At 45.2% G+C, this 16,064-nt stretch overlaps 1 protein-coding gene across 1 annotated transcript in view; it reads right to left on the reverse strand.

Moving 5' to 3' along the window:
- Nucleotides 1-16,064, reverse strand: part of ube2g2 (ubiquitin-conjugating enzyme E2G 2 (UBC7 homolog, yeast)) — a 66,542-nt gene that overhangs the window by 8,166 nt on the left and 42,312 nt on the right. The window contains exons 4-5 of the mRNA XM_070876113.1: nucleotides 8,246-8,364; nucleotides 7,928-8,068 (exon numbers count right to left, since the gene is read on the reverse strand). Coding sequence (XP_070732214.1) covers nucleotides 7,928-8,068; nucleotides 8,246-8,364 — 260 coding nt within the window. The remainder of the gene's footprint in view (nucleotides 1-7,927; nucleotides 8,069-8,245; nucleotides 8,365-16,064) is intronic.

Here is a 16,064-nt window from a genome sequence, read left to right on the forward strand (position 1 = left end):
CTTTACAATATGATTAAGTCATTAGCTTTTTATATTGTAATTGCAGGCCTTCGAGCGCTAGGTGGCGGTGTGATCCAGGTCCATCCACCATTTTCCTTTTCAACTATTTTCTAGCGTTTTGGAGCATTTGGGTCAGTTTTCCTCTTTTCCCAATATTTTTATTTTTGTAAAGTCCTGTCCCCTCAGTGCAGATTCACACGAGGCATGAAGTGAAGTCAAGGTCACCTTCCGGATATAAAAGGGGTCAGAGGGTCTAGTAAGGAGGAGGAACGGAGGGAAATCCTTATTAGTCGGGAAATTGTGTTGGGAAATTGATGGGATTGAAGGCCGATAAATTCCCAGGGCCTGATGGACTGCATCCCAGATTACTTAAGGTGGCCTTGGAAATAGTGGATGCATTGACAGTCATTTTCCAACATTCCATTGACTCTGGATCAGTTCCTATCGAGTGGAGGGTAGCCAATGTAATCCCAGTTTTTAAAAAAGGAGGGGGAGAGAAAACAGGGAATTATAGACCGGTCAGCCTGACCTCAGTAGTGGGTAAAATGATGGAATCAATTATTAAGGATGTCATAGCAGCGCATTTGGAAAGAGGTGACATGATAGGTCCAAGTCAGCATGGATTTGTGAAAGGGAAATCATGCTTAACAAATCTTCTGGAATTTTTTGAGGATGTTTCCAGTAGATTGGACAAGGGAGAACCAGTTGATGTGGTATATTTGGACTTTCAGAAGGCTTTCGACAAGGTCCCACACAAGAGATTAATGTGCAAAGTTAAAGCACATGGGATTGGGGGTAGTGTGCTGACATGGATTGAGAACTGGTTGTCAGACAGGAAGCAAAGAGTAGGAGTAAATGGGGACTTTTCAGAATGGCAGACAGTGACTAGTGGAGTACCGCAAGGTTCTGTGCTGGGGCCCCAGCTGTTTACACTGTACATTAATGATTTAGACAAGGGGATTAAATGTAGTATCTCCAAATTTGCGGATGACACTAAGTTGGGTGGCAGTGTGAGCTGCGAGGAGGATGCTATGAGGCTGCAAAGTGACTTGGATAGGTTAGGTGAGTGGGCAAATGCATGGCAGATGAAGTATAATGTGGATAAATGTGAGGTTATCCACTTTGGTGGTAAAAACAGAGAGACAGACTATTATCTAATGGTGACAGATTAGGAAAAGGAGAGGTGCAGCGAGACCTGGGTGTCATGGTACATCAGTCATTGAAGGTTGGCATGCAGGTACAGCAGGCGGTTAAGAAAGCAAATGGCATGTTGGCCTTCATAGCAGGGGATTTGAATACAGGGGCAGGGAGGTGTTGCTACAGTTGTACAGGGCCTTGGTGAGGCCACACCTGGAGTATTGTGTACAGTTTTGGTCTCCTAACTTGAGGAAGGACATTCTTGCTATTGAGGGAGTGCAGCGAAGGTTCACCAGACTGATTCCCGGGATGGTGGGACTGACCTATCAAGAAAGACTGGATCAATTGGGCTTGTATTCACTGGAGTTCAGAAGAATGAGAGGGGACCTCATAGAAACGTTTAAAATTCTGACGGGTTTAAGACAGGTTAGATGCAGGAAGAATATTCCCAATGTTGGGGAAGTCCAGAACCAGGGGTCACAGTCTAAGGATAGGGGGTAAGCCATTTAGGACCGAGATGAGGAGAAACTTCTTCACCCAGAGAGTGGTGAACCTGTGGAATTCTCTACCACAGAAAGTTGTTGAGGCCAATTCACTAAATATATTCAAAAGGGAGTTAGATGAAGTCCTTACTACTCGGGGGATCAAGTGGTATGGCGAGAAAGCAGGAAGGGAGTACTGAAGTTGCATATTCAGCCATGAACTCATTGACTGGCGGTGCAGGCTAGAAGAGCCGAATGGCCTACTCCTGCACCTATTTTTCTATGTTTCTTCTATGTTTCAATGTCACTCTGGACCTGCACCTTTATTTCACAGCTCTGGAATGCTCCACTTGCCTGAGACCTGTCCTGATATACCTGTCTCTTGCAAGTGCACCCCTGGTGGTTACAGGTCATATCTTATTACAGTCAAGTATAGCATGTTAGGATACAGTTATATGTAATAATGTAAGATACATAACATCACCCTCCCCCAAGATCTTATTATCTTTATTGGTTCAGTTTCTCAGGTGGTCTACGCTCTCGTCAGACCCTTCCGTGGTCACCAGGGGTAGCCGGCTGAGCGCGTCGGCACAGTTGTCTGTGCCTGGTCTGTGCCTTATGGTATAGTCGTAGGACGCCAGCATGAGTGCCCACCGTTGAATTCGCGGCGAGGCGTTGGCGTTTATTGCCTTGCTCTCGGATAGGAGGGACGCGAGGGGCTTGTGGTCGGTTTCTAATGCGAACTTGGCCCCGAAAAGGTATTGGTGCATCTTTTTGACACCGTACACGCACGCGAGCGCCTCCTTCTCTACCATTCCGTACCCGCGCTCCGCCCGCGAAAGTGACCTGGAGGCATAAGCTATGGGTTGTAATTTGCCCGCACTATTGACATGTTGCAAAACGCATCTGACCCCATACGCTGATGCATCGCATGTGAGAACTAGCTTTTTACCTGGATCAAATAAAGTCAAAACACTGTTGGAACACAGAAGGTTGCGTGCCTTATTGAAGGCGCGTTCCTGGGCGTCCCCCCAAAACCAATTGCACCCCTTCTTAAGTAGCACGTGGAGGCGCTCCAGCAGCGTGCTTAAGTTCTGCATAAAGTTCCCAAAGTAATTGAGTAGCCCGAGAAAGGCGCGCAGTTCAGACATTCCAGGGCCTGGGTGCCAGGCGAATTGCTTGTGTTTTGGACTCTGTTGGGCGGATTCCATCAGCGGCAATCCTTCTGCCCAAAAATTCAACCTCGGGTGCGAGAACCAGGCACTTGGATTTCTTGACTCGTAGGCCTACCCGATCCAACCGCTTTAGTACTTCCTCCAAATTACGGAGATGGGAGTCGGTGTCCCTGCCCGTGATAAGTATGTCGTCTTGAAATACAACCGTCCCCGGGATGGACTTGAGCAGACTATCCATGTTGCGCTGGAATATGGCAGCTGTCGACCTGATGCCGAATGGGCATCGATTGTACATGAAAAGGCCTCGATGTGTGTTGATGGTGGTGAGTGGCTTGAATTCCTCGGTCAATTCTTGCATCATATACGCAGATGTGAGGTCTAATTTTGAGAAAAGTTTACTTCCAGCCAATGTGGCAAATAAGTCCTCCGCTCTAGGCAGTGGGTACTGGTCCTGTAGGGAGACTCTGTTTATGGTAGATTTGTAGTCCCCACAGATTCGTACGGATCCATCAGGCTTCATGACTGGGACGATGGGACTTGCCCAGTCGCTAAATTCCACAGGTGATATAATGCCTTCCCGCAGAAGCCTGTCTAGTTCGTGTTCAATCTTTTCCCTCATCACATAGGGTACAGCTCTGGCCTTGTGATGGACCGGTCTAGCATCCTGTGTGATGTAGATTTTGACTTTGGCCCCTTTGAAAGTGCCCACACCTGGCTGAAAAAGATGTTCAAATCGCTTTATAACTGTTGAGCAGAAGGTCCGTTCCTCTATTGACATGGCATGGACATCATCCCATTTCCAGTTTAGTTTTGCCAGCCAGCTTCTCCCCAGCAGTGCTGGGGTGGTCTCCGGGGACAATCCACAGGGGAAGTCGGTTCACTGTCCCTTTGTGTGACAGAGGGTTTGGCGCTGCCGAGGACTGGTACGATTTCTTTGGTATAGGTCCTTAGTTTGGTGTCGACCCTTGTGAGTTTTGGTCTGTCTCTTTTATGCAGCCACAGTTGTTCAAATTGTTGAGCGCCCATGAGAGATTGACTCGCTCCCGTATTCAGCTCCATGTTGACAGATATCCCGTGGAGTAGGACCCTCATCATTATAGGAGGCGTCCTGTTGTAGGAGTAGCGGCCTTTGATCGTGTTGACCCACTGTACATCGGTGTCCCGGGTACTGTCCCCACCATCTTCTGGTCCGCTTTCCGACCCATCCGATTCGTATACCAGCCGAGCTGCCCTTTTTTTGCACATGCGGGCCAAATGCCCTGTATTTTCACAATTTCTGCAAACAGCCTGTTGAAATCGACATCCCCTTGATGAGTGCCCACACCCACACCTCCAGCACAGACCTGTTCCATTGTTCAAAGTGTTCCCAAAGAATGAGCTGCGGCTGGCTGATCTCTCTTGAGCTTCTCTCAGTTTGTAGTTGATTGCTCGCATTGTGGGTTGATGAGGTGTGAACGGCCATTCCTGTAGCCCTTGATGGCTTCTGCCTACTGTCGAGAGCCTGTTCTCCCGGTTTTGTCTGTGTGTGGTGGTAGCAGCTTGTTTAGTGCTGTGAACTTCTTGTTCCGATATTTTGTTAGTTGTCGTACCTGCATTGTAAATCAACCTTGTTTCTTCTTCCCCTACCAAAAATGTCTGTGCAACCAGTGCTGCTGCCTCTAAGGTCAGGTTCTTGGTCTCTATGAGCTTTCGGAATATGCCTGCGGGGCCTATTCCTTCAATGAAAAAGTCTCTCAGCATTTCTCGCCTCAGTTCATCGGAGAACTCACATAAACTAGTCAACCTGCGAAGTTCCGCCACGAAGTCGGGTATGCTCTGGCCCACACAGCGTCTGTAGTTGTCGAACTTGTGTCTGGCCATGTGTCGGCTGCTCGCTGGCTTCAGGTGGTCTCTTACCAGTGTGCTCAATTCTTCAAACGACTTGCTGGTTTCTCAGGTGCCAACAGATCCTTCATTAAAGCGTATGTTTTCGAGCCACAGCTGGTCAAGAGATGGGCTCTTCTCTTGTCTGCCTTATCGTCGCCTAACCAGTCTTTGGTTACAAAGCTTTGCTGGAGCCTTTCTATAAAGTCCTCCCAATTGTCTCCCGCATTGTACTTTTCATCTGATCCGTTGTTCGCCATTCTGTGGATTCTGTAATCCCGTAACCCGTCGCCACTGTCCTGTCCCCTCAGTACAGATTCACACGAGGCATGTAGTGAAGTCAAGGTCACTCTGGACCTGCACCTTTATTTCACAGTTCTGGAATGCTGCACTTGCCTGAGACCTGTCCTTATATACCTGTCTCTTGCAAGTGCATCCCTGGTGGTAAGTTATGCTGGTGGTTACAGGTCATATCTTATTACAGTTATGTATAGCATGTTAGGATACAGTTATATATAATAATGTAAGATACATGACAATTTTAGTCTTCAATTTTAAAATCAAACATTTAAAATCCCTCCACCCCACCCCTTCTCTTCCATCTGTCCCAATAGCTATCTGCTCACGCCAGCTTCTCTTCCCATCCCTCAGCCTCATTGTAGTATTAGAACATAAGAACATAAGAAATAGGAGCAGGAGTAGGCCATGCGGCCCCTCGAGCCTGCTCCACCATTTAATACGATCATGGCTGATCCGATCGTGGACTCAGCTCCACTTCCCTCCCCGCTCTCCATAACCCCTTATTCCCTTATGGGGCTCACTCTCCCGGTCATTCAGTCAGTTTATCATCTTCACAGGTTTTCCAATCCAAGCCATGTGACCTTCCCTTACTGAGTCCCTGGAAGTCACTCTTATCAGATGTTTTAGCGAGAGCTGGATCGCCTTGAGGCACATTATGCTGCGCAGGCTACCTTGTCATCTTAAACACCCACTCACTTCACCACCGGTGCACCGAGGCTGCAGCGTGTACCATCTACAGGATGCACTGCAGCAACTTGCCAAGGATTCTTCGGCAGCACCTCCCAAACCCGCGACCTCTACCACCTAGATGGACAAAGGCAGCAAGCGCATGGGAACACCATCACCTCCAAGTTCCCCTCCAAGTCACACACTATCCTGATTTATGCATATAACGCCACACCTTCATCGTCGCTGGGTCAAAATCCTGGAACACCCTACCTAACAGCACTGTGGGAGTACCTTCACCACCGCATTCAAGAAGATGGCTCACTACCACCTTCTCAAGGCCAACTAGGGATGGGTAATAAATGCCAGTCCTGCTAGCGATGCCCATATCACAAGAACAAATTTATAAAAGGCTGTCATTAGAAGATCTGTCTTGTGGAGTGCACTTTGTTTTCAATTCAATTTGTTTAAAAATAGAATTCACACTGATATCGACCTTTCAGGTTATTTGTGAAGTGCAGCCACTGTTGTTATCTTGGCAAATTCTAGTTTGCACACAGAAAAGTCCAACAAACAACAAATGAATGAGTAATTTAGATAATCTGTGTTTGTAGGGAGAAACTATTTCCACTGGCAAAAGGGTTGGTAACCAGAGGGTAAATTTCTCATTCATTTGTTGTTTGTAAGACCTTGTTGTGTGCAAACTAGCATTTGCCTAGATAACAACAGTGACAGATTTAAAATAATTGGCAGAAGAACCAGAACGGCGATGAGGATTTTTTTTTAACGCATCTATTTATAATGATCTGGAATGCACCACTTGAAGGGGTGGTAGAAACAAATTAAATCGTTACTTTAAAAAGATAATTGATCGCTACTTAAAAGGGAAAAAAAATGCAGGGCTATGGCAAAATAGCAGGGCAATGAGACTAATTGGATAGCTCTTTCAGAGAGCCAACACAGGCTCAATGGGCCGAAAGTTGCCCACCTGTGCTATATGATTCTATGATTACAACAATGTTCTTTTTTTCCCTTGTTAAAAAAAATTGTGTTTTAACTTCATTTGGTCAGGCTGGATATGCGGGCAGAAGGTGGGTACGTTGTTTCAGTGACTCCTGCTACAGTGGAGTTGTTCCACACTGTAAACAGGCTAGCCCCACTGAAACACAAGGTGCCTGAATTCAATATTGAGCCCAGATTGCAAGTCCAGGCCTCGACTATAAATGCAAAATTGTGTCAAACATCTGGAAAAAACCTTCACCCCGATTATGGTAAACATAGAAACATAGAAAATAGGAGTAGTAGGCCCCTCGAGTCTGCACCGCCATTCAATATAATCCTCTATCTCAACATATATTCCCGCTTTTTCCCCATACCCCTTTGATGCCTTTTGTTTTTAGAAATCTATCTATCTTCCTCTTAAATATATTCAGTGACTTGGCTTCCACAGCCTTCTGTGGTACAGAATTCCACAGGTTCACCACCCTCTGAGTGAAAACATTTCTCATCTCGGTCCTAAATTTCCTACCCCGTATCCCGAGACTGTGACCCCCTTGTTCTAGACTTCGTAGCCAGGGGAAACATCCTCCCCGCATCCATTCTATCCAACCCAGTCAGAATTTTATAAGTTTCAATGAAATCTCCTCTCATTCTTCTAAACTCTAGTGAATACAGGCCCAATCTCTCCTCATACGACAGTCCTGTCATCCCAGGAATCAGTCTGGTGAACCTTCGCTGCACTCCCTCTATGGCAAGTATATCCTTTCTTGGGTAAGGACTCCAGGTGCGGTCCCACCAAGGCCCTGTATAACTGCAGTAAGACATCCTTGCTCTTGTACTCAAATTCTCTTGCAATGAAGGTCAACATACCATTTGCCTTCCTAACTGCTTGCTGGACCTGCATGTTTGCTTTCAATGACTTGTGTACAAGGATATCCAGGTCCCTCTGTACACTGACACTTCCCAAGTCATCACCATTTAAATAATACTTTGTCCTTATGTTTTTCCTACCAAAGTGGGTAACTTCACATTTATCCATGTTGTACTGCATCTGCCATGTGTTTGCCCACTCACTCAACCCATCTAAATCGCCTTGCAGCATCTTTGCATCCTCCTCACAACCCCACCTAGTTTAGTGTCGTCAGCAAACTTGGAAATATTACATTTGATTCCCTCATCCAAATCATTCATATATATATTGTGGATTGCTGGGGCCCCAAGCACTGATCCCTGTGGTACCCCACTAGTCACTGCCCACCACCCCGAAAAAGACCCGTTTACAGCAGAATCCACTCTGGACCTTACCTGCCAGCATGCTGACGACTGAGAGGAGAATCTTCTCGACGCTTTGAACAGGACTCCATCGTTCTGCACTACTCTCATATCCCATGGGATCATCGCCCGGAGCGTGGAGGATAGAGATGCAAACCCTCCCATCTGGATAAACTGTAGCAACAAATCAATGGTCAAGTACAGAAGGCAGCCTGTGTGAATTGCACTGTATGTGAACGTTCGCAACACACACTGAGCAAATCAACAATGGATTCTTGCACAAGCAATACTCTAACAAACTATTCCTGCTAATAAATGGGAGCCACCGAGACTAGCAAAATTATCACTTACCATTTGGGTGAAACATCTCTCCAGTGAAACGCATTTTTGGTGGACTTAGTGGATAATCGTGTGGGAAACTGAGGATAGCTGGAAACACTCCACCTTCAAAACAGGTGTCCTCTGGGCCCCTAATGAACAGAACAGGGAGTCAGATTTGTGGCTCATGAATCACACACAGGGATCACATCCATTCCTCCGCCACCTGCCCTTCAACCCTTCTTGATCCAGTTCCCTTTTAAAAGGTGTGAACTGACTCCAGATCCACTACCTTATCATAGTCTATCTGCAAATCTGTTATTATATAACATTAGTGAGAATACTTTCAAAAATTAAATTAGTAATCTACATGTGAACATGGGAGGCAATGGGGATAGGATGACCAAAGGACACAAACGCACCACAAGTCCTTCAATCAACAGGACTAACTGTAATTTTCCGTAATGGCATAAGTAGGTATTTATTCAGCCATTCAAACTATCAATGGGAAAGCTACACCCGTAATTATGCACTAAAAATGGAGCAATTTTAATAGGTAATAAAAGCAGGGGAGTGTTAGTAGCATGCTGCCATGGCCAACAACAACTTGCATTTATATAGCCCCTTTATGTAGCAAAACATCTCAAGGCCAGGCAGATTTTTGTTTGTGTTTATTCCTTCTGTCCTGATGACATATTTCATACTTGCGTGAGCTAAACAGGGAGAGTCACCTGGTTGTTCTACTGTGGAGATAATTGTCCTGTCCACATTTTGCAGTATGGAGTCACTGAATAGATTTCAGGAACAGGCACTGCCAGTTCTGTAGTGGCTGTGATCACCTAACCCTTGGCTCAGGGGTAGCATACTCAATGGCACTCTAATGCTGGCACTCCAGTGCAGTACTGAGGGTGCACTTCACTGCCAGAGGTGCCATCTTTCGGATGCAACATTGAACTGAGATCTCGCATGCCCTCTCAGGTGGATGTTAAAGATCCCACAGCATTATTCAAAGGACATCAGGGGGAGTCCTCCTGGTGTCCTAGCAAACATTTATTCCTCATCCAACGTCACCAAAAGCAGATTATTTGGTTATTTATATCATTGGTGTTTGTGGAATCTCACTGTGTGAAAATTGACTGTCATGACTGTCCAAAGGAAATAAAGGAAGACTTGTATTTCTATGGCACCTTTCATAACCTCAGGAGGTCCCAAAGTGCTTTACAGTCAATTAAGTACTTTAGCAATGTAGTCACTGCTATAATGTAGGAAACAAAGCTACCAATTTGTGTACAGCAAGTTCCCACAAACAGCAATGTGATAATGACCAGATAATCTGTTTTTAGGTGTTGACTAAGAGATAAACATTGGCCAGAGAACTCCCCTGTTCTTCGTCAAAATAGTGATGGGATCTTTTAAGTCCACCTGAGAGAGCAAACGGGGCCTCGGTTTAACGTCTCTTCCGAAAGACAGGACGTCCAACAGTGCCTCAAAACGGCACTGGAATGTCAGCCTCAATTTTGTGCTCGAGTCCCTGAGGTGGTGACTCCGAGTTGAGAGTACTACCAAGTGAGCCACAATGAATACAGTATAATAGTTCTGGAGTTCATTGGCTCCGAAGTACTTCTGAGGACATCCTGAGGTTGTGAAATCACCGTGTCATCACAAGTTTTTTTTCTTTCAACACAAACCAGGAATCCAAGCTGAGACCGCTGATTGGTCATTTTCAATGTGTGAATTCTTGTAGATTTGTGGCTTGAAAGTGCCACCACACACCTGCGCTCAGACCAACTACACCCGAGAGGAGAGCAACCAAAATGGCTCCAATGTTCTCCAGGACAGCAGCAGTGCTTTCACCATCCGTGAGCATTAATAAGGGCCTCAATAAAACATACTTTGAATTCTCAACTTCACAATGGCTGCCAGGAAAATTGTCCTTTTAGTCGATGAGCAAATATCTGCCAGTTGATTAATTGAAGCATGCCAAATGCATTCCAGCCTGCGCACACACGCCGCACACAACCGTGCAGTCAAGCAGCCTGAAAACCCTCACAACAATGTACCCAATGTAAGCATACCCCTGCACCCATAGGAACAGGAGTAGGCCCTTCAGCCCCTCAAGCCCATTTTGCCATTCAATTAGATCATAGCTGATTTGTAGCTTAACTCCCATCTACTTGCCTCAGTTCCACAACCCATAATACCTTACCAAACAAAAATAGATCAATCTCAGTGTTGAAATTGTCAACTGATCCCCAGCCTCAACAGCTTTTTTTTGGGGGGGGGGGGAAAAAGAGTTCCAGATTTGCACTATCCTTTGTGTGAAGAAGTGCTTTTGATTCTATGATTCCTGACATCACCCCTAATCAGCCTAGCTCTAATTTTATGGTTATGCCCCCTTGTTCTGGACTCCCCCATCAGAGGAAATAGTTTCTCTCTATCCATCCTATCAAATCTTTTAATCATCTTAAACACCTCCATTAGATCACCCTTTCAACTTCTGTACTCTAGTCTATGCAACCTGCCCTTATAATTGGACCCTTTTAGGCCCTATATAATTATGGTGAATCTGTGCTGCACCTCTCCAAGGCCAATATAACCTTGCTGAGGAACATTGCCTAGAACAGAACACAGTAGTCTAAACGGGGTCTATCTAGAGCTCACCCACTGCAGGAGCGCCTCTTCCCCCCCCCCGCCCGCCCCCCCCCGCAGCCCCACGCCCCCCCCCCCCCATATACACACACTTACTTCAATCATCTCAAGTTACTGCCACTGTGGAATAAGGTTTCCATTAAAATGTCAGCTTCGGTTTTGACAAGCCCAGCCAGTACCTTTGAAACTCCTTGCTTAGGAACCCAAACGCACTCCTTCATTAAATGCATTTCTGTTCCACCCAGTCACATCAGATAAGGCTTCATTCTCTACCCACTCCAGCTTACAGGCAACAGAAAACAGCTTTAAAAGCTCTAATTTCAAGGTTTTTTTAAGATAAAAGCACCTGTATCGCTTTCAAATAATTGTTTTTGATAATTATTTTCTGTGCGATACAAGTCAACAAATACAACTTCTTAAAAAAAAAGACACCCATTGTACATTTAAAATTAGTGGTTCTGAACTGGCCACTGAAGATATGCCACATAATTGAGGTTTGGAAAACAGCACAGGTCTGGAGCTGTTCAGAACAGTCACCTGGACTACACCGAAGTGTGCGAAACGAGGACAAGAAAAGAGCATCAAGCCTACTCACCACATGGTTCAACCACACGCACCATTTACCCACCACTCATCTCCATTAAAAGAGACTAAATGGGGTAGAAAAGCATTTAATTCCTTTTAATTTTGTTTTGGGTGCGCGGCCCCCTTAACGGGCTGCATGGCCTATTTAAATAACCGTGCATGCGCTGTTCTTCCTATTCTAAAGCCGGCAAGCAGCCTGCGCAGGACCTCCAGACAGCTGAGCAGACCCGGGGCTTAATGAGAACATTGGCAAAGGGAATCTGGGGATACGGATGCACAAACCACTAAAAAGTAGTGACACAGGTTAATAAAGCCATGAAAAATGCACACAAAGCACTGAGGTTCATTTCTAGAGGGACATAATTGTGAATAGCGGAGAACTTCTATTAAATTATATAGAACCTTGGTTGGACCACAGTTGGAGTACTGTGTACAGTTCTGTTCTCCATATTATAAAAAAGATATAGACGCACTGGAGAAGGTGAAAAAAGATTTACAAGGATGATACCAGAATGAAGAGGTTATACCTATCAGGCTGGGTGTCTTTTCTCTAGAAAAAAGGCTCAGGGTGACCAGATAGAGGTCTTCAAGATTATTAAAGGGGTTGATAAGGTAGACAGAGAGAAAATATTTTCACTTGTGGGGGACCAAAACTAGGAGCTGGAAATATAAGATAGTCACTAAAATCAATAAGGAATTCAAGAGAAACTTCCTTACCCTGAGAGTTATTAGAATGTGGAAATTACGACCATATGTAGTTGTTGAGGTGAATAGCATTGATGCAGTTAAGCAAAAGCTGGATAAAACATGTGAGGGAGAAAGGAATAGAAGGTTATGCTGATAGGGTTAGATGAAGCAGGGTGGGAGGAGGCTTGTGTGGCACATAAACACCAGCATGGAACAGTTGGGCCGAATGGCATGTTTCATAAGAACATAAGAAATAGGTGTAGGAGTAGGCCATTTGACCCCTCCGCCATTTAATAAGATCATGGCTGATCTGATCATGGACTCAGCTCCATTTCCCTGCCCGCTCCCCATAACCCTTTATTCCCTTATCTCTCAAAAATCTGTCTACCTCCGTCTTAAATATATTCAATGACCCAACCTCCACAGCTCTCTGGGGCAGAGAATTCCATACATTTACAACCCTCAGAGAAGAAATTCCTCATCTCAGTTTTAAATGGGCGATCCCTTATTCTGAGACTATGGGCCCAAGTTTCCAGAACGGACTATCTTAGAAATCGCAATTCTCCACATTTTTTTTTCTGCAGTTCTAGTCAGGTAGAACAGTTCCACTTTGGAACAGAATTTTTTTCTTCAAAAGGGGGTGTGTCCGGCCACTGACGCCTGATTTGAAAGTTTCCACAGTGAAAACGTACTCCAAACTAACTTAGAATGGAGCAAGTGAAGATTTTTGTAGAACTGAAAAAACCTTGTCTACACATTAAAAAATCAGGCGCAGGTTACAAATTAGGCGTCCAGAACGAGGTGGGGGGGGGGGGGGGGGGGGAGTCATTAAATTCTATAATAAATCCTTATTTATACTTCTACAAATATTATACAAATAAATCCAACCTGAATAAACATTTATAAGCAAAGAAAAGATTAAATAAACCATCTTCCTACCTGTGTGAAAGTGCTTCAGCCACGGAGAATGCTGCAGGCGTTCGTTCCCGCGGGGGGGGGGGCGGGGAGCCGTTCGTTCCCGCGGGGGGGGGGGGGTGGAGGAGAAAGCCATTCGTTCCCGCAAAGTGGGGGGGGGGGGGGTAAGTAGAAAGCCGTCCAATCCCAATCCCGCGGGGGGGGGGGGAGCCATTCGTTCCCGTTTGGGGGGGGGGGGGGCCGTCCAATCCCAATCCCGCGGGGGGGGGGTCATTCCCGCGGGGTGAGAGGAGTCAGCCGTTTGTTCCCGACGACGGGCGGGGAGGGGGGAGGGAAACGGCTGCCTCAACTTTGAGGCTTCCTGCAGCCTACTTCAGTGCTGATGGCAATGTGCTTTTATTAAAAAAGGTTCAAAAATTAAACAGCTACAAAGAACTACAAAAATGGCCGAGTGCCAATGTTTCTTTCACACTGCGCGTGCGTGAACGCTCCAACGCACACGCGCAGGGTTGCCATCAGGGAAAAAACTAATTTAAATGGTACCTGCCCCCTCCCACTTACAAAATCGGCGCGAGTGTTGGCTCCGCCCCCCTGGGCGCCGCGCCAAACAGCCAAGGAGCTGCAGGGCGCTCCAGAATCGCGCGTTTTTTTTCCGGCGCTGTTTTAGGTGCGAAAAACGGACGCCCAGCTCGGAGGGGCGCCCATTTTTTATCGTGTGGAAACTTGGGCCCTATGTTCCCTAGTTTTAATTTCCCCTATGAGTGGAAATATCCTCTCTGCATCCACCTTGTCGAGCCCCATCATTATCTTACATGTTTCGATAAGATCATCTCTCATTCTTCTGAACGCCAATGAGTATAGGCCCAACCTACTCAATCTATCTTCATAAGTTAACTCCCTCGTCTCCGGAATCAACCTAGTTAACCTTCTCTGAACAGCCTCCAATGGAAGTATATCCTTTCTTAAATACGGAGACCAAAACTGTACGCAGTACTCTAGGTGTGGCCTCACCAATACCCTGTACAGTTGTAGCAGGACTTCTTTGCTTTTATACTCCATCCCCCTTGTAATAAAGGGTAACATTCCATTTGCCTTCCTGATTACTTGCTGTACCTGCATATTATGTTTTGTGTTTCATGCACAAGGATCCCCAGGTCCCTCTGTACTGCAGCACACTGCAATTTTTCTCCATTTAAATTATAATCTGCTTTTCTATTTTTTCTGCCAAAGTGGATAACCACACATTTTCCCACATTATACTCCATTTGCCAAATATTTGCCCAGTCACTTAGCCTGTCTGTATCCCTTTACAGATTTTTTGTGTCCTCCTCACAACTTGCTTTCCCACGCAGCTTTGTTCAGCAAACTTGGCTACATTACACTCGGTTCCTTCATCCAGGTCATTAATATAGATTGTAAATTGTTGACAACCCAGCACCGATCCCTTATCAACCGGATCCATTTATCCCGACTCTGTTTTCTGTCAGGTAGCCAAACCTCTATCCATGCTAATATATTACCCCCAACCTCGTGAACTATTATTTTGTGCAGTAACCTTTTATGTAGCACCTTATCAAATGCCTTCTGGAAATCCAAATACACCACATCCACTGGTTCCCCCTTATCCACCCTGTTCGTTACATCCTCAAAGAACTCCAGCAAATTTGTCAAACATGATTTCTCTTTTATAAAACCATGCTGACTCTCTGTTTGATTGAATTAAGCTTTTCCAAATGTCTTGCTACTGCTTCCTTAATAATGGACTCCAGCATTCTCTCAACGACAGATGTTAAGCTAACTGGTCCATAGTTTCCTGTTTTTTGTCTGCCTCCTTTTTTAAATAGGGACGTTACATTTGCGGTTTTCCAATCCACTGGGACTGCCCCAGAATCCAGGGAATTTCGGTGCTGTATAATCTATGTCATTCTATGTAAGCAATCTTCTAGCAGAGGCAATTTATAAAACACTGACTCAGCCTCAGCTGGAGTAGTGTGGTCAATTCTAGGCACCACACTTTAGGAATGATGTCAAGTCCTTGGAAAGGATGCAGAGGAAATTTATTGGAATAGCTCACATCCTCTAACATTATCATGCCCGCTTATCACCACTGTCCTTCCTAACCATCTCACCATTTTCAGCCATCTTGCCCTCAGAATCGAATTCATTTCCCAAAGCCCTCCATCTTACCAAATCTCTCCCAATCTTCAAAAGCCTCTTTAAAATGTAACTCTTGAACTAACTCTACTTCACCAATTGTCCTCTCTACTCTGGGTCTAACCTTCATTTGGTACAGTACTTTGCTAAGTTAAAAACATCAAATGCAAGGCATTACTTTATCCCTATTTATTTTCCTGTTAGCTTCTACATCTTACTTTTCTAATTTGCTTTGTTTTTCTCTTCCCCCACCTTTTTTATTCAAAAATCCATCTGGCCATCAGCCTCCTTTGGGCTCTGGATAGCTGGACAGTTTCAAGAAAGAAAGGAAGACTTGCCAACCAGATGTCCCAAAGCGCTTTACAACAGCCAATTAAGTTTTGAAGTATAGGAAATGTAAGATCATTGCACCTAGCTGGAACTTATATTGTAATCTTTGGCCAGTAGACTTTCAGTCTAAGACATTTAAAGTGGACAAGAAAAGCATTGGGATGGTAACAAAGACCGCTTTAAAAATCAGGATTTGGATTCTTCCCAGAGAGTGCAGAAATTGGCCCAATTGAACGTAGGTGTTAGCTAAAGTCATGGAATGAGGGAACACCCTTGATGAGGTTGTAGAAGGGATAATTACCCTTTCAAATTCACCTTAACCATTCTCTTTTATGTTTGTAAAAATACAGTTGGGAGATATCAGCAAATGACAGCAACAAACATGAGCAAAATACCTGGGGAATTCCAATTCGCCTTGTGCACACACATTGGAGTAACATTTATAAATATTCTCCTCCCTTTCCCACAAGAAAGAGATGAGAGGGTTGTGGAAATTATTTTAAATGTAGCCGAAATACAGTAAGCAGACATG

This window comes from Pristiophorus japonicus, chromosome 3, assembly GCF_044704955.1.
Source record: "Pristiophorus japonicus isolate sPriJap1 chromosome 3, sPriJap1.hap1, whole genome shotgun sequence".
Classification (NCBI taxonomy): domain Eukaryota; kingdom Metazoa; phylum Chordata; class Chondrichthyes; family Pristiophoridae; genus Pristiophorus; species Pristiophorus japonicus.